Source organism: Notechis scutatus, chromosome 4 (genome assembly GCF_049901735.1).
Source record: "Notechis scutatus isolate UNSWTSFEM ecotype Mainland chromosome 4, rNotScu1.2, whole genome shotgun sequence".
Taxonomy (NCBI): domain Eukaryota; kingdom Metazoa; phylum Chordata; class Lepidosauria; order Squamata; family Elapidae; genus Notechis; species Notechis scutatus.
In genome coordinates, this window is record NC_142012.1 from 73,047,078 (window position 1) to 73,071,168 (window position 24,091).

Consider the following 24,091-nt stretch of genomic DNA (forward strand, 5'->3'; position numbering starts at 1 on the left):
GCAAACATGAAATTGCATCAAATGTACTGCCACATTATGGTACTTTCTTTAAAAAAAACATGCACAGAGTGACGAATGGTCTGGAATGCATCTTTTCTCATCTAAGTGCTTAGCAGGGGGAGTATCTTATCCACCTCTTCATTTAATAATATAGTAGTCCTCTTTCAGCACTTTATTTCATCTGATTTTACTGTCTTAAACATTTTGCAGTAGGTTGCACCATGTTTTACTTAATCGTAATAAAATCTTGTAGCAGTAGTTTAAGAACGGATTAGGATTAAAATATTAAATGAATTTAACAATTAAAATGCTACTATTCAAAAACTCTGGAAAAGTAGCAATTGAGTCAGGATTTCAGTTTTAATAATATTGTGTTGAAATATTTTTATATTGTGATTTAAATCTGTTTTGAAAAATCCATTATGTATTTGTTGGACAAGTTATAAAATCTTTTTTTTTTTTTTTACTTTCTTTTTTTTTATTTTATTTTAAAACAAGTTTTATTAATTTTTAAAACACACAAATTGTCATTATTCATTACATGTTTAAACCTTTTTTCATTGTCAATTTAACAAGTCAGATAAATTATAATTCTGTTTTAAACCATTTCCATACAACATACCAAAACCTCTTATTCAATTTCTCTTTACTTCTCTTTACTCTTATTCAGTATCATTATTATTATTTCATCTGTTTCTTTCTGACTTAGTTACCATTATTCTCAATCTATATTTCTACAATTTTTAACTAATTCTCCCCCAAAAGACATATACACACAACACACAAAACATAAAAAAATCTTTTTGGAAAGTAACTTGGACCCAGGTATCTCTCTCTTCATGGACTTCAATTATATTCATGCTCATCTTACATATCATTACTTATTTTATTTACCATTCTAAGCCTTCTATATTAACTTCCCCACATATTTCACACTTCTTACTTCTATCTTAATTAATCATCTTAATTTGAATCATTATATTTATATCTTTTGTCCATTTTTATCATCCCTTTGTCTCATTCCTTATAAAAAAAAAGAAAATAAGTTTCTCCTGAAATCATTAATCAGAGTATGATGCCTTTCTATCTCCCCCTAAGTTAATCAAATTAATCTTTAAAATAATATCTAATACCCAATCCGATTTTGCTTGGTACATTCTATCTAACTAATACATCCAACATAATTAAGTACATAATTAGACAATAAATCCAAATATTAAAAAAGATACTATAATAAAAATTTTATAATAACATCAGTACCATAGTCTTATTAAACTCTTTAATTAAAACAATATTCTAAACCTCCCCTATTATTAGGTTTTAAAGCCAATCATTTTTAAACATTTTAACATTTTAATCTCTTATCAACTCTTAAATCATTACAATACTACCATCTCATCTTATGTACCTTGCAAAATCTTTTTTTTAAAAAAATTTATACTTTATCCATTATCCAAAAAAATTTCTTTTTTTTCATTTAATTTCAAAACATTGTAGCTTTTCTCCACCTTTTCCCTTTCTTTCTTCTCCCAACAAACCTTTCTACCCCCCTTCTTCTAGCCTCTGCCTTGCCAGCTTCCCTTCTCTGTCGTATTCCTTTTCCCTTTTGTTTACTATCATCATATTGGTTTTGCACCTTATTTTTCCCTTTCTTAAATGTTTTTAGATCTTAAGTCCTTAAGTCCTTTAATTTTCTTCTTTTCTCTTCTTTTCTTTTCTTTCTCTCTTCCTTCTTTCTGGATCAAGTTCTGAGATTCATTAAAAATGGCTCCTTTCTTTCTTTCTTGTTCCTCTGCTGTCTTCATCTGTTGTAATGTTTGTTGATAATTAATAAGCGCCATTTCTAAGAAAAGGAAAGCTTCTTCCACACCATCTTTACCATTTTTTTTGCTTGTTCATATTCTTTTCTTAGTTCCTCAACAGAAAGAGCCATTATAAATCTTTTCTTTTCCCCTTCTTTCTTCTTACAACAACCAGAATATTCAAAAGAAAATAAAAAAATAAAACAGTCCCAAAGTTATCAGTCAGTCCAAACCAAGGCAGAGTTCTCACTTTCTCCTTCTGGGGTAATATCAATCCAAGAGAAAGAAAGTCCAAATCTGTTTAAAATCTTATTGCAATATATTCTAGTCTTCAAATCCTTAAGGCATCTGCTCCAACAAAGTCTTAGCATACAAATGTTTTCTTTTAATCCTCTCTCTTCCCACTCATCGCTTAAAACCAATTTTCACCTAAAAGAAATAGGTTTCTTAATATCCAGTTATTTATTCCGTAGGAAAAGAGGAAAGCTATCCTTTCAGCACCTTCAAACAGCCGCTTTTTCCTCTTCTGGCAGGTATTATTCAGAAAGTCATACTTTTCAGGAATTTTATTAGATATGTCTTAGAGTCCTAGGAGCCAAGAAAAACTTTCTCCTCTCAATCACTTTCTCCACTTCCTCCTGCGCATTCTTACCCGGCTGCCAGCTTCTTTGTGGCGGCCATTACAGACCCCCGCCGCTGCACGTCCTGGGAAAAGGGAGTTCTGCCGGCCAGGGAGGGAGTCTGCAGCACCCCAAACCCTTCTCCGGATCCCCCTACCTTCAGCTGCCCCTGCAGTGGCCTAGCTCGATACCCGGCTGGGTCGGAGCCCCAAAAACGGCTAGCGGCAGGGATCGCGCAGCCGCAAATCCTGCCGCTCGCGAAGCCGACAAACCGGAAGTCCCACAAGTTATAAAATCTTGTAATTAAATTTGAATAAAGTTCTGTTTCTCTTTTCTGCGGTTAGTTAGGTTAGTTTAGATTTAGTTACTTCTCTGGTAGTTACTTTAGATCAGAAGTTGTGGCCTAGCCTCTTAGACCAGTGATCCCCAACCTTTCTTATGCCGCGGCCCGGTATCCCCAACCTTTTTTATGGCACGGCCCGGTACCGGCATTAGCTGGGCGCCGCCATATTTTTGATGAAAAAGTGCTTCCGGTGAGCTTTCTACCCGGAAAAGCTCACCGGAAGCACTTTTTCATCAAAAAGATGGCGGCGCCCAGCAAACCAGCGGCCCGGTAGGATTTGTTCCATGGACCGGTACCGGTCCGCGGACCGGTGGTTGGGGACCCCTGTCTTAGACTATTCTCCACAAGAATGCTACTCTATGGAACCTGCTCAGAACAGATAAGCCCTACACACTCTGCTCTGTTTAGATTTCCCTCCTTTTCCATTTTTAGGAGTCGGGGGTTTCCATATGTCTTTGGCTGTCCCTCCCCCCCCCTTTTTTTTTTAAACTTCCATTGTCATTTTAAAAGAATACTGCTGTTTTTCTTACTTATCTAGTCCTTGGTTGTTTTCTGTGAAACAAGCCCAGATAAGGAAGAAAATACAACAAGCTTAAGTCATTGAATAAAATTGTGGATTGATTAGTATTCCTAGGCCTGGCGACTAAGGGTCACTAACTACTACGTGCATGCAATGCTATCAGAGCTTGAAGTGATAATTGCTTTGCAGAAACCTGAAACAGAACAGCTCCTCCATAGATACTGATGTTCCCTTCCGTGCATGAAGGTGACTTATTTCAGACAGAAATCAATTCCCATGTTTGAGCTCCATCAGCTACCTGCCAAAGCATATAAGGTGGGATGCTTATTTATTCTATAGAAATAAAAAGCATATTTTTTTTCTTTTTCAAATAATAGCAAAAAACAAAAGTTCCAGTTTATCTCAAAAAAGAAAAGAACAAAATAATCAAGAAGACTTCTTTCTATTAATGGAGCATTTAAAAAAAAATCTTTTCAGTTAAAGTACCTACTTACATTCTGAGAAAGCATATTTCACAATCTATTCCCCATTCCCCTTTGAGAATCCAAAGAAATTTTATACAGCATGATGGCAGTTTCATAAAGAGGGATAGTAAACATTTAAAGTGGTTTCTTTGACCCAACGGATTATATGGGTATCCAGAGCCTCTACTCTATTATAGATTAAAGTTTTCAGGCAGAGAAAACAGTAGTCAATATGTGCTTATGTTAACTTGCTCCTAGGCTCTTTTTCCAGAGCAGTAGAAGCACTATGTAAATCCTATTGTATATCTATTTTCTTTGCAGTTCAGAACTTCCTCCAAACTAATCTCTCACAACTGTGGCCATTCTTATTGAAAAGGACTGTGGAAATAGGCCTCACCAGTGTGATGGTCTCTGTATGTTATTTTATTTGTTGTACCCTGCCCCCTATTATTTTTACAAGTAACTCAAGGCAGCGATCATATCTGCAACACTTCTTTGTTATTTCCCACAACAGCAATGGTGTGAAGTGAGTTGGGCTAAGAGAGAATGACTAGCCAAAAGTCACCCAGATAGCTTTCATGACTAAAGCAGGTCTAGAACTCTCGGCCTCTCGTTTTCTGGGCTGGCGCCTTAACCCTTCTTACCAAACTGGCTCTCTCATAATCCCTACATTTGGCTAATGCCAAACAATGCAGGTAGTCGTCGACTTACAGCAGTTCATTTAGTGACCATTCAAGTTACAATGGCACTGAAAAAAGTGACTTATGAATGTTTTCACATGACCATTGCATCATCCCCATGGTCATGCAATTAAAATCCAGATGCTTGGCAACTGACTCATATTTATGATAGTTGCAATGTCCTAGGGTCATGTGTGATCCCCTTTTGTGACTGACTGACTGACAAGCAAAATCAATGGGGAAGTCAGATTCACTTAGGAACCATATTACAAACTTATCAACTGCAGTGTTTCATTTAACAATTGTGGCAAGAAAGGTGGTAAAATGGGGCAACATTCACTTAATTATGTCTCGCTTAGCAACAGAAATTTGGGGCTCAATTGTGGCTGTAAGTTGAGGACTACAAGTACTGAAAATTTGAGGAAGTATACTTGTACGCTAAGAATAATTTTGTAGTAATTAGCAGAGGATAGCCAATAATTTGGGATATGTTTGCCATCTTGAGCTATTTATAAAAATAATAAAGGTGGGATACAAATAGATACATTATCAGTTTTTTTTCCTTCATTGCAAAATTAATATTCCTAGATTCCTAGTGATGAGAGCTTATTCTACAATTTCTTGCCCACATGTGGTGGCAATATTGATTTCATACTGTTCATTGACCCATTGACATTTGGGAAAGGAGAGAATATATCTGTGACGGCTCTGATCTACTTTGCCTTTGAGTTTGCCTTTGATTCTTTGCCTTTGATTTTGAAACATCTTTCTAGTATCACAGCTGTCTGCACTAGATCAGCAACCACCTCAACAATTTTGTCAATGAATGTAGAATCTGATTTATTCTGTAGCACATTTATTTGACAATATACACTGCTCAAAAAAATAAAGGGAACACTTAAACAACACAATGTAACTCCAAGTCAATCACGCTTCTGTGAAATCAAACTGTCCACTTAGGTAGCAACACTGATTGACAATCAATTTCACATGCTGTTGTGCAAATGGAATAGACAACAGGTGGAAAGCATAGGCAGTTAGCAAGACATCCCCAATAAAGGAGTGGTTCTGCAGGTGGTGACCACAGACCACTTCTCAGTTCCTATGCTTTCTGGCTGATGGTTTGGTCACTTTTGAATGCTGGTGGTGCTTTCACTCTAGTGGTAGCATGAGACGGAGTCTACAACCCACACAAGTGGCTCAGGTAGTGCAGCTCATCCAGGATAGCACATCAATGCGAGCTGTGGCAAGAAGGTTTGCTGTGTCTGTCAGCGTAGTGTCCAGAGCATGGAGGCGCTACCAGGAGACAGGCCAGTGCATCAGGAGACGTGGAGGAGGCCATAGGAGGGCAACAACCCAGCATCAGGACCACTACCTCCACCTTTGTGCAAGGAGGGACAGGAGGAGCACTGCCAGAGCCCTGCAAAATGACCTCCAGCGGGCCACAAATGTGCATGTGACTGCTCAAACGGTCAGAAACAGACTCCATGAGGGCGGTACGAGGGCCCGACATCCACAGGTGGGGGTTGTGCTTACAGCCCAACACCGTGCAGGATGTTTGGCATTTGCCAGAGAACACCAAGATTGCCAAATTCACCACTGGCGCCCTGTGCTCTTCACAGATGAAAGCAGGTTCACACTGAGCACATGTGACAGATGTGACAGGGTCTGGAGACGCCGTGGAGAACGTTCTGCTGCATGCAACATCCTCCAGCACGACCAGTTTGGCAGTGGGTCAGTAATGGTGTGGGGTGGCATTTCTTTAGGGGGCCGCACAGCCCTCCATGTGTTCGCCAGAGGTAGCCTGACTGCCATTAGGTACCGAGATGAGGTCCTCAGACCCCTTGTGAGACCATATGCTGGTGCGGTTGGCCCTGGGTTCTTCCTAATGCACGACAATGCTAGACCTCATGTGGCTGGAGTGTGTCAGCAGTTCCTGCAAAAAGAAGGCATTGATGCTGTGGACTGGCCCGCCCGTTCCCCAGACCTGAATCCAATTGAGCACATCTGGGACATCATCTCTCGCTCGATCCACCAACGCCACGTTGCACCACAGACTGTCCAGGAGTTGGGGGATGCTTTATTCCAGGTGGAGGAGATCCCTCAGGAGACCATCCGCCACCTCATCAGGAGCATGCCCAGGCGTTGTAGGGAGGTCATACAGGCACGTGGAGGCCACACACACTACTGAGCCTCATTTTGACTTGTTTTAAGGACATTACATCAAAGTTGGATCAGCCTGTAGTGTTTTTTTCCACTTTAATTTTGAGTGTAACTCCAAATCCAGATATCCATGGGTTGCTAAATTTGATTTCCATTGATAATTTTTGTGTGATTTTGTTGTCAGCACATTCAACTATGTAATGAACAAAGTATTTACTAAGAATATTTCATTCATTCAGATCTAGGATGTCTTATTTTTGTGTTCCCTTTATTTTTTTGAGCAGTGTATATCTAGTAATCAAATATTGTAGCAATGTTGAAAAGAGTGCCTTCGAATGGACATGTGACTTAATGACCAAGTAACTCTATGTGGGGGGAAAAAAGGAAAGGGGGGAAAGGGTGAAAAATTTAAGATCTGAAAAAACAACAACAAAAAGAATAGTTTGAAAGCAATTACAATAATAGGAAGAAACAGAAGAGAGGATTACAGAAGAGAGAATTAGAATTAGAGAGACAAGGGGTCAAAAAGGGAAGGGAGAAGAAGACGGGGAAGAAGGAAAGGAAAAGAAGTTATAAAGGACAGAAACAGGATATAGAGATACAGGGAAAACGTACAAGGATTAAAGGTATAACCCTATTTAGAAGACAGAGACAATGGGTGAAAATTTAATTGAAAGAGAGGATTCTGCAAGGGTACATAAGACAGCATTGTTATATTAGAAATAGAAATGAACTTAGAAAATATGAAACAAGTGTGATTAAAGTGATAGATAAAATACTTATTGTAATGTAATGTAATGTTTATTAATAAATAAATGAAATAAAGAGAATGAGAGAATGAAATTAGGAAAAGATGGAAACATTTTAATTGTTATTAATGATTTATAAAAATGTAAGTGAAGAGAAATATGAAAGAAATATGAAAAAATATGGAAATTTTATAAGTGTTCCTAAGGAAGTATGATATTTAATTGAAAAGAAATGTTAAAGAGGTTAATCAATATTAATGGAAGATTGTAATTAACATTAATGGTTGAGCTGAATTGGAATAGAATAAGTGTTTTATGTAGTATTGTTATATACATATTTTCTCTTTAAGAACTTAGTGTGTGTTTTAAGAATGTACCAAGCAGAATTCGATTGGCAAAAGTTATGTGTTATAAAATAGAGGTTAGATATTGAATGTTATTATTGTAAAGGCATAAATTGAAGTTTAAATAAGATTTGAATGGACAAAAATTAAAAGATACAAAGGTGTCATACTCCAATCAGTAACTACAGGGGAAAACTTGTTTAATGAGAAAAGAAAATATGAAATTGAAACAGGACAGACTAAAATATAAATATAATGACTAGAAAGATATTGAAACTTAGAAAAAGATATATAATTGAATTTAGAAAGGAATGAGATAATTAAAAACAAAGTTGAGAAAACTAAGAGAAGGGAAAAATCACTGAGAAAATGCTAAAGTAGTAATAAGATATGTAATAGAATACAAAGATAAATATGAAATTGAATTTGTGTCTGTATGGAGAAGTGATAACCCGGGATCATGCTATTCTCAAAAAAAGATATTTTATTTGTATTATGTTTTGTGAAAACCCAAATAAAAGTTTTTACAAAAAAAGAGAAAAGAATGGACATGTGATTTCCTGCATCATACAGTTAAGCCACTCAAGGTCTTACATAGCTTTGATTTGGCTATCCTTTCCTCCCTGCCTCAAGCAGTATTAATTATATTGCATCTCCTAAGCTTTTAGTCTAATCTATTTCGACAGATAATATAAGTAAAAGCATAAATAATACCATCAGTTGTGGATGAATGAAAAAGTGTAATAACAGAACATTTAGTAATCATAAAAATGCAATAACGCTTCTTATTTTTAGGGAGTAGTAGATTTTTGCTGGAAATATAAGAAAAAAGTTGTTGCTAGATATAGTAGTGATATCACATAATGCAATAGTTAAATGTGACACATACATTCTTGCATTGAATGGTAGTTAACAAATGTTGCTTGATAAACAGCTTTGGTTTTCATTTAATCTATGATAAATGGTTTGAAGCTAACTAATGAATTTTAGTTCATCTGTTTGTGTTCTAGTTGACCTTTGTAGCATCTTGCTCTTTGGGATGCTTCAAGACTATTTATTATATTTTTTTAACTTTCTGAGATGTTCAATTTGCAATGTTCTCATAATTATGAATAGTTCTTCTAAACAAATAATTTATTTCCATTGAATAAAAGAATAGGAAAGGGTGTGGGAGATGATGTATTTAAGGGCTCCCCAACCTTTGCAAACACATGTGGGATTCTGTGAGTTATCAGATAGCAGCATTGTTACAAAAGCTCTCATGGGTTAAAAACAGAAAAACTGTCCTGCAGACCCAGCAGAGCTGCTAGATATATGATCATCAACATGGAGATGAAACAGGAGCCGCTCCTTGTTCCACTTTCAACACAGGTACACTAAAAAGTCTTCTGGCATGGAGATTCTCTTCCAATTCTGCTCAATTCATATCTCATATGCACATGAAACAGCCTGAGAAGACTCCTTGTTCCTACTGATACCACTTGCACCAATTGGACAAGTGGGGAATAATTTCTTGCTGCTTTCCCCCAGACCAAGAAAGGGTTTCCAGCCAAAGATTTTTGCCTCCACTTAACTGCAGATAAATATGGGGTGACATTTAATTTCCCCCTAATAGTGTATAAAATAGACTTTTTAACCCAATGTTTTTTTTCAGAGTTATCTATTAAACATTATTTTAGTGTGGGTTCATTTCTAATGAATGTAAACAGGACAGGCCAAAAGTGAGCAGCATATTGAGTCCATAGCATGAAACTAGGCATTCCAAAACGTTATGCTGTTGCCTAGGTGGCTTTTCCCCTTAGCTGGGGGCAATCCTTGGCATGAAATATTATGAGCTACTTCAGTAGAACTTGACTTTATTACTATCACATTTCAGTTATGCATTCATTAGATACTGGTAGCATTTTTCATTCTCAGGAGACCTTTATAATTGTGCCTTCAGGCAGAATCTCACCTCTTTTGCTATTCTGGTCTCTTTTCTAATTTCTAATTGTTCAGGTTTTTAAACCAGTTCCCCTAATATCCAAAGTTATCTATTTAATTCTGCTAAGTTGTTACAGACCTTACTACCATAAATTCCAAGGTGATGTTATCAATCTTCTCTTGCACATTTCTACCTGTAGTTCTTCAAATTTTGTGCCATTTCAGTCAGGCCAAAGACCAGCTTAGTGTGCCTTTCCCCCACCCCCTCAGAAATTAAGATACTTGTGCAATCAGTTTTTAAAGTGTATTAATTTTCTTGCTGTTAGGATACTGGCTACCTGAGTGTGATCTGGCTCCACCTTTTGGTCTTCTGGAAGGGCCTGATGTGTGTGGTTGGTGGATTAATAGGGAAGATGCCCCCATTGTACCATCCTTGCCTTCTGCTTTTTAGCTTTGTATCTACTGTTGTTAATTTAATATTATTTTTATTGGGAGCCACCCAGAGTTGCTTTGCAGAATGAGATGGGCAGCATATAAATTTAATACATAAATATATTTCTAACCCAGTGTTTTTTTCAGAGTTCTCTATGATAGGTGACCCTGTGTCATTTTCCATGGGAATTGTGTCATTCTAGTCCTACAGCTGTCAGGCTTCTATGAGCAGGATTTGACTAAATCAACCTCCTTACACTACCCATTTTAGCTCGGCTATTTTCAGCCTGACTTGGCAAAAGACAGAACAAAATAGCTTGACTTAGATAAAAGTGCCTCTTGGTAGTTCATTCCATTTAATCACATATAGTTTGGTCCTGATGCCATCACTGTCCAGGTTTTACACTTGCTAGAGGTTCTGAAGGACTCAACTGAAGTCCTAGGTGGGTAACCATCTTAATATGAAACGGATAGACTTTGAAATAAGAAGATTATTGCACATTATATTCACATGAGGTTAATACAACATAAAATGTTGGGAATACTTGATGTTTGAAAGTGCAGTTTCAAAGCTGGAATTCACCTTGTTTAGGTGCCTTTATCATTTCCATACTTTGAGTTATAGTCTGTATTGTTGGTGTAACTAGAGAGCATTGCTGGTAAAGATTGCATTATGTTCTTCAGTGTATCCCCAACATTTCAGTACATAAAAATCAGAATTTTTCATGAATGAGAAATGCCCAAAATAATTATTATACAACGTCGGAATGACATATGATGTAAAGCAACAGATTCTTGATATGTGTAGCCTCTCAACATTTAAATTATAATTTATAATACTATTATAATTTATTTATATTTATTAAAATTTATTATTTTACAAAGAAAGAAGGACGAAAGAGGGCTGAAAAATTTCACAGGGGGAGGGGTGCTTTACCTTATGAGATTAGCTTCCAGCTGTCACAACAACCCTTGTTTATGTAGGTATTTTTTCTTTTTTAATTGGTTTGATGCAATAATTTCCTTAAAAACAAATACACAAACAGGAATATTAATATTTTAAAAAACATACACATACATAGAATTAGGTTAGGCCCAAGACATTTACTGGCTGAAGTGGAGCAGCTAATAGACTCCATTCTATATTGGCTGATTATACCAGATTATTGTATAAAAGTTCTATATATTTATTTCTTCATTTATTTGTTCATGTGCTGTCAGACTCCAGATAAATAAATTTGAATAATATTGATGGATAACTCCCTTGCAAACATAATTTGAAAAGGTCACCCTCCTTTAGCTTCATTCTTTTTGTATGATTATTAGCACAGCAGCACTAAAATGATTTACATTGAAGTACTCCATTAACTTGGGCTTACTCCTAAACCAACCTTTATAGGAGTACAGCCTCATAGCTTCCAGTGTTTATATATTTTAAAAAGAAATTCAGTTGTGTTAAATAACAGTCTCAAGTAAGTGTGAGTACAACTGCAAACTATTATCATTCTTTCTCCATTTCCTTCCTTCCTTTTTTGAATAGCATTTACATATTATAAAACACAACTCCCAATTCCTGAAAAGCATTACCAATATATAACCATGCATCAATGCGCATAGCAATAGATTGTATAAAAACTTTTTAATATTATTGCACAACGGAGGTGATGCATGAGGTTTTTCTTTCTCCATTTAGTATTAGCTCCTGAAAAAAAATGATGTAAGTCGTGGTTTACATCTATGTGATCTAAATTTGATTAAATTGGAAGCAGGGTTCTTACAAATCAAAATAACTTTTTTTGTCTAGTAGAAATTAGATCTTTGTGTTGTTTGAAAAAACAATCTAGGCTTGTAAATCTGTAAATCTAGGCTTGGTAATAGACTTTCTGAGTCAGTGAATCAGGTGCTTCCTTAGCCCAAAGATTAACCTGGGTTTGCCTTACTCTAGAATTCTCTCTCATGGGCATTGCAGGGAGAAAGTTGTTTCATCACACAAATGTTGTAACCTACCTCAAACGTCAGTACCCAAGAAATGATGGTATTGTAGTTTGCTGTGGATGCTTCTGTACTCTTTTCACTCTCATCTGAGCATTGAACCAACCACAGAATGAATCCAGTGACCTAGTAGCTAAACTGCCATGTCAAGGCCAAAAAAAAAAAAGACTTGGACAGATGATCCAGTAGTCCAAAGATAGCCCAATCAGCAAATTTAGACCAGGATTAGGGGATTTCTTTGGGTTGGTGAATATATTGAAATTTTTAGAGGTTGGCATGAACTGTCTCACTTGATGATTGTCATGGGGGCAGCAGAGATCAGCCTATTAAAAATGGTTTCCACAAGGCAGGTAGGTAGCTACACAATGGCCCCTTGTCAGAAAGTGAAGTAACGTACCTGTCAGCCTTCAAGATCTACTGCTTTGCATCTTTTCCACTGCCTTGCATCTTTTGGCTGCCATAAGTAATGGGGGGAGGAGGGGGGATATGGTCGGGGAAGAGAGTTGGAGGTGTTACATTCTTGTGTTGTGTAAATGAGGAGTGGGGGGGAGTATAAATTCCTGCTTTTAGGTTTCTATTTCTCGCTTAGCTTTCTTTTCTCTGCGCAGCTGCAAACCTTTATCAAAATATGCCAAGGTCAACAGACAGAGGCCTCATCACCACCTGAAGATGTCCACATGATCTTATTCAGAACTTTTAATTGGAAGAATCTTTTGAACTATGGGGGGTGGGAACAACTTCATCTCTTTGTACATGTGATCTGCGCGCCTAAATTCTCAGATTCAGAATCCTATTTGATGCTACCACTTCATTTTTCAGTAAAAGAATTCTTTTCTCTAATTTATGGAGTCTTAAGTATTTCTTTCTTGGATTTTGAATGGAGCACCGACTGACAGTACCATGCCATTTCCTCTAGGTCTGCAAATGCTGTTTGTGCCCTCAAATCCTTGCCTGTGTCATTCTGGGGCAAATGGACATGTCCAAAGCAAAACTACGGGCTGTAGTTTTTCACTAATTTTATTTTCTATTTTAATTTTAATTTTATTGTCTCTAAGCACCCTTGTAGGGCTTATAGGATTGTTAGAAAAAAACTCCTACGTGGAATTTAGAGGTATTTTTGTAGTTAAAAAAATGCTGGAACCTGAATATTTGGTTTGTTCTGCAGAGCATTAACTTCCTAAGTTAAAAGCTGTTTTTTAAAGCCTGATGGTCAGCAGCAAAGAGGATTTGGTAGTTTTGGTCATGTCTGGGGCCAAGCAGTTTCTATTTGAGATCCAAGGTGTCATTTTGAATGGTCAATTACAGGTAGTCCTCAAGTTACAACCACAGTTGGGAATTTCTGTTATAAATTGTTGAGGTTATATGCTGAGTTGCCCGTTTTAGAACAATTTTATAGCAGTTGTTAAATGAATCGTGGTTGTTAAGTGGATCCAGCTCCCCAATGTGTGATTTTGCCATAAATCAGCAAGAAATTGTAATCAGTGACTTTAGGATGCTGCAACCAGTCAAATACAAGCTAGTTACCAAATGCTTGAATTGTGATCACATGACCATGATGATGGTGTGACAGTTGTAACACTAGCACTAGCAATAGCACTTATATACTGTTTCACAGTGCTTTGCAGCCCTCTCTAAGCAGTTTATAGAGTCAGCGTATTGCCCCCAACAATCAGGGTCCTCATTTTACTGATGAAAGCTGAATCTACCTTGAGCAGAATCAAACTGCTGGCAGTCGGCAGAATTAGCCTGCAATACTGCATTCTAATCACTGCGCCACCATAGGACAGTTACTTTTTCCAGGACTTGTAATTTTGAGTTGTCATTAAACTTACAGTTGTAAGTTAAGGACTGCCTGCATTCTGCAATATTCTTTTATTGGCTTACATTCTGAGCAAAGCTTCAGTGCAGTTGAAATGAGAAAGATATTCAAATTATATAAGTGAAACATAATTAATACTAAGGTTAAATAGAAATAGACGTGATTGTTTTAAAGACTAATAACCATGGTAATTTTAATCAAAACCAGATGTTTCTTGTTAGTTTAAATAAACATCTGGTTTTGATTAAAATTACCATGGTTATCTTTATTTCTGGAAGAACATTTAATATCAGCATCACGTGTTTTTCTTACTCTTAGATACTTCCAACTGCTCAGCGTCTACTTGATGAGCTGCTATCCTCTCAATCCACTGCCATCAACACTGTATGTGGAGCCCCAGGTAATAAATAATGCTGTGGATTTTATTATACTAAAACAGTATCATTGAAACAATGGTTTTCAAATATGCAAATACATTTAGTTTCTAACATGGTAGCACTTTAGGCTGCCAATAACTAAAAAGCATAGAGATATAGCAGATTAAGTATACTGATCATGATTCTCTTGAGTTGTTCATATGAAACTTTTTCTCTATTAAGAAGTAGGAAGGTAGGTTGTATCAAGTTTCAAATATATACTTGTTTCAGTATTTCTGAGGTAAAAATAAGGCTCACTCCTTGTTTTACCTGCAACCTTATAAGTAGAGGGGGAAACAAACTCTTTGGAACAACTGAAAGAATGTTTTTGCTTTTTCCTAAGATCCTACTGCTGGTCCATCTGCCTCTGATCAAAGCACCTGGTACTTGGATGAATCTACATTAAGTGACAATATAAAGAAAACTCTTCACAAATTTTGTGGTCCCTCTCCTGTTGTATTTAGGTAAGTGAAATTTTCTTCTTCCTTTACAATTTGTGCAGATTTGCAAAGTCAAATGCAAACACCAGCATCTTGCCTTTCTGGACTCTATTTGTTTTTGTAGTTTTAGAAAGACAGTAAAAGATAATGTGTTTTTTTTTAAATTTAGATGGAGAACTATATATATTTGATCAGCTATATTTCAACATGTGAATCATAAGTTGTATACAAATCATCCTTGATACATATAATTCAGCAACCATTTGAAGTTATGATGGTGCTGAAAATGTAAACTTATGGCTGGTCTCTGAAATTACAGCATTGCAGCATCTCCGCAATCACATGATCAAAATTTGAGCTCATCCACATTTATGGCCACAGGGACACTTCAATTCCCCCACCTGTGTAACTCCTCCACCGCCCTTCCACCCCCATTTCTGCCCTTTTGGGAGCCCTACAGTCCGTCACATATTTCTATTGCACTTTCTAGATGTATGGACTGCCACTACTGTTTTCCATAGCTGACCTTCGCCATTTTGTTGGATCCAGCTGAGGGTGCATCTCTGGGATGAACAAACCATTATGCAAAGCATTCAGGCTGAACAGGAAGAATGTAGAAGCTAGGAATCACAAGGAGATAGCAGCCAAAAAAGGAACCTACGTTGAGGGATAAATGCTTAGCAGTAAAAACCACAAAAGTTTGCATGAAAACATCCTCTGTATAGCAATTTTGTACAAGGCAGCTATAATGTAGCCACATGCAGTCTAAAAAATTCTTGACTTTTGCATTAAGCACTGTTTGTGACAAGACTACCTAGCCATTGAGAAGATATATGTCTCCTATTTCTGAGAAGGAGACACTAAATTTGGGTCTCTCCAACCGCTGAATCATTCTCTCAATTCAATGGTCCAGTTTGAAGATCATGATACAAGGATAATGTGGGTCATAAAAACAAAGGAATCGCCGGTCCCCCTGAAGTACTGGAAAATTCTTCTTTCATATTGATCCTAAAGGAATTCCTGCCATTGAGGCTGCAATTCCTACCTCCTTTCAAAGGACAAGGATTTCTCCTAAAAAAGGAGATTCAAGGGCCAGCCCTATAATTTCTAAAACAGCTATTGTGCTATTTCAAAATTCCTAGTATGTATAACAGACCTGAGCTACCTCTAGTTCAAGAAATCCATCAAGTTTCCTATTTTAGATTAAAAAAAAATTACACTACATTGGATTCATTCAAAGTTGTTCAATATAGCTGTTACCAGTAATAAATGTTGCTTTTTTGTTTTAGCTCATGGGAGAGTGAACGAACTGCTCAGTGATTTGCTATGATAATTTTTGAGGAATTTTGGAGACTCACTTCTATCAATGTAATTTGCCACAATTAGTGGAACTTTCATCCACTAATAAGTACTAATGTGCTTTCAGTATTTATTTGCCCAATTAAAAGAGCTGTTATTCTACTTTTATAGCATAAGAATATAGACAGAATTCTTGAAACCAATTTTCGAAGGGGTCCTGGAAAGATACCCGCTAAATCTCCTGGTCATTGGCCTATTTTATAGTTATGTAAAATATTGGAGGAGTATGTTTGAAATTTTAAGATTTAGTATCAATAGTATGTGGATGACATACAATTCTGTCTGTGTGCATATTTTCAAATTGAAGCTTGCATGTAGATCTTATTTTGATGCTCAGTATGTTTGGGAAAAAGTGCTATGAGCAAAGCCAGAAAATGGCTGTGTTGAAAATACAACCTACGATTTCTTAAATCTCAGCCACATTATTTCACAATGTTGATGTTCCATATGCAGCTCAAAGGGAAAACTAATTTTAAAATCACAAAATTTAATTTGGGTGAAATAACTACAGTAAGCAACAATTGAAGAAGAGGACTGAAGTGACACAAAAAGATTTGGTGGGAGGGAGTTGCCATACATTTGGTACCTGACCTCTTGTCCTTTTTTGATATTAAACAGTGCTAGACTCTTCCTGATTGGACAGATGGATTAAGGAGATAAAATCTATAAAGAAGTCTCCTACATTCAGAGTTTCATAAATTATTATCCGAAGTTCAAGCATCAGTTTTAAGTTCTGCCATCTCCTCCCCCCACCCACTTTTTCCAACGCTACAGTGATGTGAATTCCATGTACTTGTCCTCTACGGAGCCCCCAGCTGCTGCTGAGTGGGCCTGTCTGTTACGCCCCCTGAGAGGGAGAGAGCCAGAAGGCATATGGAACCTGCTTTCAATTGTACGTGAGATGTTTAAGAGACGGGATACCAACGCAGCTCCTCTTCTGGAGATCCTGACAGACCAGTGTCTAACATATGAACAGGTATTATTTCCTTTGTTAAACAAATTCTCACAGAAACTTGTGCATGGGATGGAATGGTCATGTCGCTTATCTAGAAATTTGAAGGAAAATGAAGAATCAGAAAAATGCCTAACAGTACAGCAATATAGTGTTAGAACAGAGGTGGCTATTCCACAAACTATTGTTTGGACACCATCAATTTCCATTTCTAGAATTTAGCCAATTTTTGGTGGTTTATTTTTTAAATGTGTTTAGCCAAAAAAAAAGAGGCAGTAATTGAAATACTATTTCTGTAAGGCTCTATTGCATATACATTCAGCCTATGTTTTTCTGTGATGGTGCTATTTTTGGCCAAATAAAGCAGGAAATTGGTGTGTTAAGACTCATGGAGGCAAAGCCCTGATTTTTGGTCTCTAATCCCACAAAAGAATGAAAAAATTCACTTCAACACACTTGGGTTCCATCAACAGCAATATAGCAATGAGATCATAAAAAATAGTACTGCTCCGTGTTGCACTAGTCGGATTGCACTTAGAATGATGTGCTGAATTCTGGTTCTCTCAGTATGAGAAGGATGCTAAGGAAAGAATGCAGAGGAGATGGGGGAAATTGTGAGGGGGAGGAGAGCTAAACCCTAAAAATAAATGGTAAAATAACTTTTAAGCTAAAGTTGAGATAGTTTAAGAGAGACATGATAGCAATCTTTTAACGTTTGAAGAACAGGATATGGATTTATTCTCCATAACGCTTGGAGGTAGAATAAAAATAGATGGATGGAAGCTAAACATGGACATCCATACTCAGGAAGATTTTTGTGTGTGTGAAAGCTATAAATAAGGGAACATCCTACCTCCTAGAAAAGAGTATGGATGTTCCACTCTATGAGATTTCTAAACATTAGCTGGCCATCCATTTGTCTGGGATGACCTGAGAATTCCTACCATGAGCAGGTGATTGGACCAGAAGAGACTTCCAACTCTGTGATTTATAATGTCTCGCGCATGTTTCTGACAATAGTTAGAACTGAAGAATCGTGCAGTCCACTGGATTAAGAAAAAATAAGTATGAAGTTTGAGCATCTGACATTCTGCATCATTTGTCTACAGATAACTGGCTGGTGGTACAGTGTAAGGACTTCTGCCTCCCATAGTAGTGCAAGTGGGCACACTGGCCGGGGCAATGGTCAGTCTGAAGTTGCTGCTCATGCTTGTGCAAGTATGTGTGATGAGATGGTGGTTCTTTGGAGACTTGCTGTTTTGGACCCAACCATCAGCCCTCACCGGTAGGTGTAATTCTGAAAGTCCATAACAAAGAGGACCTTGGCAAAAGTCTATGAATGGATACTTGCCTATTATTTTTGTTGTAATGTTCATATCCAGTTTCTTTGCTTGATTGCATCTTACTCCAAACATGGATGGGTGTTACATGGCATTGAAATATTCTAAAAACTTTTTGCCAGTTTAACCTGTGTTTTCTTGAATTCCTGTTCGAACTATTAAAATACATAGTCATAATGAGTAGTACTGTATTTGCTCTCATGTTTTCTATAAAAATGTTTGCTTTATATTTTTCTTAAGCATGTTTTAAATTTTTAATTAAAACCATTATCTTGCTTTTGAAGACCTACAACTTACAACTCAAACAATATACTTACAATATGAAACGTGGAGCATATCCAGTGGGATCTAAGAATATTTCCTTTGAATTTCTTTGCAAACGCAATAGACCAGGGGTGTCCAGCCTGTGGGCCGCAGCCCACTAGTGGGCTGTGAGGGGATTGCAATCGGGCTGTAGAAACTGCTGGCAAATGTGCCCAAGCATCTTCACTTATGCAAGCAGCAGACTAGCACACGGGCTCCATTTAAGTTAACGGCAGGCACGCAGGCACACCACTTGTGCAAATGGAGCTGCATGCTCCATTTGCATGGAACTGTCCCCTCTTCTCCCCCCACAGGTCCACAAAGGTGGAAATGTTGGAGAACTCTGTAATGAACTGTATAGGCAACTAACTAAATTGCTACTAGGATCGGTGTTAGGAATTTTCATAGGAGCTTTGATAATTTGAGGATTTTTTTCTGTGACATAAAAATGAAATTAAGTATTAGAATATTAGAGTTCTGATAAAATGTAAGAGTACTTGGTTAGCAAGAAATTAAATGAGCAAACAATACATTTTGATGTTTGCGTTTAATAGGTCACTTTTGCCTCTTACTTGTTTCTTTCCTTCCATCCTGGCTAGGCGAAGGGACTTGTGCACGCAGCTAAGGCAGTGGCAGTTGAAGGTAATAGACAATGTCAAAAGAGGGCAGCATAAGAAGTCTCTTGAGAAGTTATTCCATGGATTCAAACCAGCCGTGGAAGCTTGCTACTTCAATTGGGAGGAGGCGTATCCTATTCCAGGCATCACCTACAGCAGTGCTGACAAAAAGAACTCCTTTTGTTGGGTAAAGGCCATTCAGCAGAGGAACTGCAGGCCACCGTGTATAGAAAATTTTTCTGATGCAGGGAGAGGCCATGGAACAGATGCCATGGGGACATGTTTGCAGCTAGGAGACAGGTCACGGCTCGTCTCTCAGGAGCCAGCTGTACGCCCCAAAGAACTTATTGGGAAACGGAAAGTTGTGTCTGAAGGCCCCCAGCGGGTTCTGAGAAGACTTTCAGCAGAAGGTGACAAAGCTTCATATAAAACAGCCGTGAACAAGGGCAAGCTTCCGGTGGGAAAGAACTTAGCCAGCAAACATGGTGGGAAGCGTCGTATGAGCAGTGAGGACAGCTCTTTGGAGCCGGACTTGGCTGAATTGACTTTAGATGACAGCAGCTTGGCTCTTGGAGCAGAGGCAAGCAATACATTCAGCTTCACCGACAGCCCGTTGAGCAGAAGCTACAGAGATACTTTTGAGGATGACGGTGGGGTGTATTTCTCCGAGGCAACCGAGCCTACCCTCAGAAGCAGTCCTTCCACAAAGAAACTTTCAAAGGAACCCGTGGAGGAAGCGGGCAGTGGAGACGATGACCTCCATGGCCCTGATGAAAGTAGTGCTGGGGTATGTTCAAAGCCAAAAGAGGTGGAGGAAAATGGCGCTGCTGGAGGAGAAGAGGAAGAAGATGATTATCAAGTGTATTATTTAAATCCCCAGGAGGTGGCTAAGGAAGAAGATGAGAAAGCAGAGGGTGGGATTGAAGAGGAACAAGACATGTTTGCTGGAATAAAACCCTTGGAGCAAGAAAATCGAATGGAGGTAGGCCTGTAAGCTCCTGACTCATTAGGCTCCCGCAGTATATGTTCCTACTGGGAAGAATGAAAAACATTTGTCTTATTATGTAACAGTGAAGGACTATGAAACTAAGATAACAACTTTATAAATAATATTTGTATCAATATTGATACATTTATTCTTCTGGGTTAACTTTTATCTGTAGCACTTGATCAAGGAAAAAGGAATGTAATTCAGGCATATTTTGCATAATAGTAATTTGTAGCATGCTGTGTTATGTCAGCCATTTTGACAAGACTATAGGATTAATGAAAGGTGCAAAATTTGGTAGTAAGATACACGTTTCATGCAGAAGTTCTGAACTGCATCCTTTGTATCTGCATTTCCAAATGGATTTTACATAACTGAACTTCTGCTTGAGATTTTAAACTGTCAGTCAGACTACAAAGCATTGAGCACGTGGACCATACAAGGCAGCATCATGTGTTTCTCTCAGTTTATTTCTTGCCTCGCATGGTAGCCATTGAGTACCTCTCCTGTGTTGGACCTGAAGAGTCACACGCTCCAAATGTGCAGGTAGGGGTTGGTAAGGGAGTGCAAGGAATGTTGGGCATTTCCCACAAGTGGCTAGATTGAACTGGGACTTGGAGAAAGTTGAGTTATTTTTTGTGATATGCTTATTGGAGGACTTAAGAAACAGTATAGTTGTAATCTATCTCTCCCATGGGAACGGCAACAAGAGATGCCCTGAGTTTCAGCAGTGAAGTTCCTAGGCCTCTAAGACTGAGAGCGGAGAGAAAAGGAAGCAAGAATTAGACTGGTTTTGCTGCAATTCTCAATTTACAGGTCCTGTTTGCCTGCGCAGAGGCTCTTCATGCACACGGCTATAGCAGTGAAGCTTGTCGTCTCACTGTGGAACTTGCAAAAGACTTACTGGCTAACCCTCCTGATCTCAAAGTGGAGCAACCCCCAACCAAGGTACAATACTGATAGAAACATAATTTAAACGGGAAGACCAGAGTCGGATAATAGCTAGTAGGAGTTTTAGATGTGTGTGTAGCTGTGGATAATGTTAATGCTGTAATAAGTATAAACCCTTACTTTGAAGCGCCAGTTGATAGTTATGCTGTGATATTTTGAGATAATTGACTGCATTCCTTTTGAGGTGCATTCCCTATTGGATGCTGTCTTCCTCTGTTGTAATGCTTTCTGTCCATCATCACATTCTCCACTGTGATGGTGGTGGGGAAACAACAGGCCAGCTGCAGAACAACCTGTACTTATAATGGTTATCTCCTGCCTTAACCATTGAGGTGGGGTGGGGGTTGGACTAGAAGAACTCTGAGGTTCCTTCCAGCCCTATGAATCTATGTTTTCTATGTGAAGGCTAACTAGGAGAACGGATGCATCTTCTGAAGAGCTTTGGCTAATTTCTTTGCAACTGTTACAGAATGATGTTCAGTGTGGGATAATGGACCTGGAAGAAATATAAAGTTGGGAGTAAGAATAGCTGTTGCAGGGAGTGGAGGAAGTGACTGGACTCCCTCAAGGATTGTGTGTTGGGATTAAAAATGAACAAGGAAAGGTGGATGGTGAGGATTATATGATTTTGGATGATAAAGGTATTGAAACACTGAAGGAACTTTTGAATTCTAATGCAAGGTGTGATTGAATCTTAAAACAAAATAGCTGAATGAGTAGAAATGCTTTTTGATACAAATAGGAACGCCTCACCCTCATTTTGCCATAAGGGGTTTTTCTTCTTTGTTCAATTGCATCCAATTCTTGGGAACTCCCGTAACAAATTTGCCATGGCCTTTCTCCCCCCAAGAGCTGAGAGAGGGGCTTCCCCAGGTCACCCAGCTGGCTTTGTGCCCAAAGTGGGGGCCCAGCTCACAATCTCCTGGTTTTTAGCCTGATGTTTAACCACAACACCAAACAGGCTCTCAAAAAATATATTAGAAAATAATGAATACTGAATATATGACTGCAAGTAATGCAATATATGAAGAATTGAGTGAGGCATAATTACTCCATATTACAGAGTTACTCCATTTCACTTAAAATTGTTCAGATGTGGTTCTGGAGGAGCATCTTTTTTGTCACCTTGTAGAGAAAAGAAATCTCACATTGCTTATTTATCCATTTAAAGCACACTTATGTCCTATCCTTATTCCAAGGACAGACAGGTATATTTGATTCTCATATCTTTTTATCCCTAAAAACATCTATTGGTGAGTGTGTGAATGAGGGTGTGAAGGTAAAGCATTGGGAAGTATAAGTCAGAATTGCTCATTAAAATGGATGGCAAATTTTAGAGTTTTTTTCCTTTAAATTTATGCTTTATCTACAAAGTCACTTTATTAAAAAACATTTCTTTAATGATGCTGAAGCTGAGTTGCATTTTACTTTCAAAAGTTTATGACATAGTGCAAATAAAAACAAATACTATTCTCTCATATGGTGAATATATAGCATTCTTTGTTATACTTCATAAAGCTTCTATTGGCTCATTTTGTTTTATGTATAGATTTTTCCTCACATAACCTTCTTGGGATGGATCTGGACCAAGGGTGTCAAACGCATGTTGTCACGGCACTGTCAAGTGGCAAATCGGGACTTTCTCTCCCCTCCCCTTTTGCTAAACCAGGCGTGGGCATGGCCAGCACATGACGCATCTGGTCTGCAGGCTGGAAGTTTGACAGCCCTGGTCTAGACTGAATTTGCCCTGATGGGGTACAACTGAAATCAGAATTTCAGCTGAGGCTAGGAAACCAGATGTATTCGTATTTTAATATGAATGAAGCTAATTACTCAGTTGTAGTTGCTCTGTGTTTTGAAATGCACTTGTCTGATTATAAACATGCATGTCAAATATGTACATTAAAGATGTGTAAAAATTCCCTTAAGTTAAGCTAAGCAACATGGGAAAATGCAGTTGCTTTTCTTCTTAAATGTTCTCCCAGTTTCCTAGTGTGGTTTGTAGTCTGGGATATCCTGATTATCTCCCATTCAGATCTGCTAATCCTGCTCAGCCAAGAGGAGTTAGCTGCTGCTATGACTAGGCGTGTAGCCCTTAAGAAAAAGGAGTGGCAAGAACCCATGTTTTTATACATCTAAAATGGCATATAATTGAAATCGGTTCCTAGGCGTGCTTATCATTTTTAAATTGTTTTTTTAATAGAATCAAGTACAGAGAAATTCACATTCAGCCTTCTAATCCTCCATCCTACAGGGAAAGAAAAACAAAGTATCTACCAGCAAACAGACTTGGATGGCAACGAATACTTTATCCAAAGCTGCTTTTCTGCTGACTGTACTGAGTGAGCGGCAGGAATATCACAATCTAGCTTTCCAGATTGGCATGTTTGCTCTGGAGTTACAGAGGCCGCCAGCATCAACCAAGGCCCTGGAGGTATGTACCCTGTTTCCTCTGTTTTCCCCAAAATATGACCTACCCTAAAAGTAAGTCCTAGCTTGATTTTTACATGTGAGCCCAATATAAGCCCTACTCCCCAAAATAAGCCCTAATTAAGATCCCACCCACTTGAATGGATGGGTAAAAATTAAGCTAGGGTGGAGATGTGGGGTGGAGCTGCCCTACTGCTTAGTTTTGGATAGTTGTAGCCAGGCCTTGCACACCCCGACACCTGCCTTGCCGGCCCATTTCTTCTGCAGCCGGCAAGGCTGGCAAGGCTTTCCTGAGGGCCTCTAGGGCTGAGAGCAAAGCTCCGGATCGATCTGGAACTCTGCTGTCGGCTGCAGAGGCCTTCAGCAAAGCCACGCTGGTCGCAGAAGAAGAAGAAGTTCCTGGAGGCCTCTGACAGGGAAAAGGAGGCTGGGGGAGACCCGCGC

The 24,091-nt window shown here is 38.2% G+C and overlaps 1 protein-coding gene across 3 annotated transcripts in view; it reads left to right on the plus strand.

The window, feature by feature from the left end:
• Positions 1-24,091, plus strand: part of ZSWIM8 (zinc finger SWIM-type containing 8) — a 75,799-nt gene that overhangs the window by 24,228 nt on the left and 27,480 nt on the right. For 2 of the 3 annotated variants that reach the window (XM_026674245.2, XM_026674246.2), the window contains exons 6-12: positions 14,170-14,251; positions 14,611-14,731; positions 16,841-17,042; positions 18,128-18,303; positions 19,261-20,260; positions 21,083-21,214; positions 23,472-23,651. In XM_026674245.2, coding sequence (XP_026530030.1) covers positions 14,170-14,251; positions 14,611-14,731; positions 16,841-17,042; positions 18,128-18,303; positions 19,261-20,260; positions 21,083-21,214; positions 23,472-23,651 — 1,893 coding nt within the window. The remainder of the gene's footprint in view (positions 1-14,169; positions 14,252-14,610; positions 14,732-16,840; positions 17,043-18,127; positions 18,304-19,260; positions 20,261-21,082; positions 21,215-23,471; positions 23,652-24,091) is intronic. The other variant, XM_026674247.2, reaches the window with a different exon arrangement.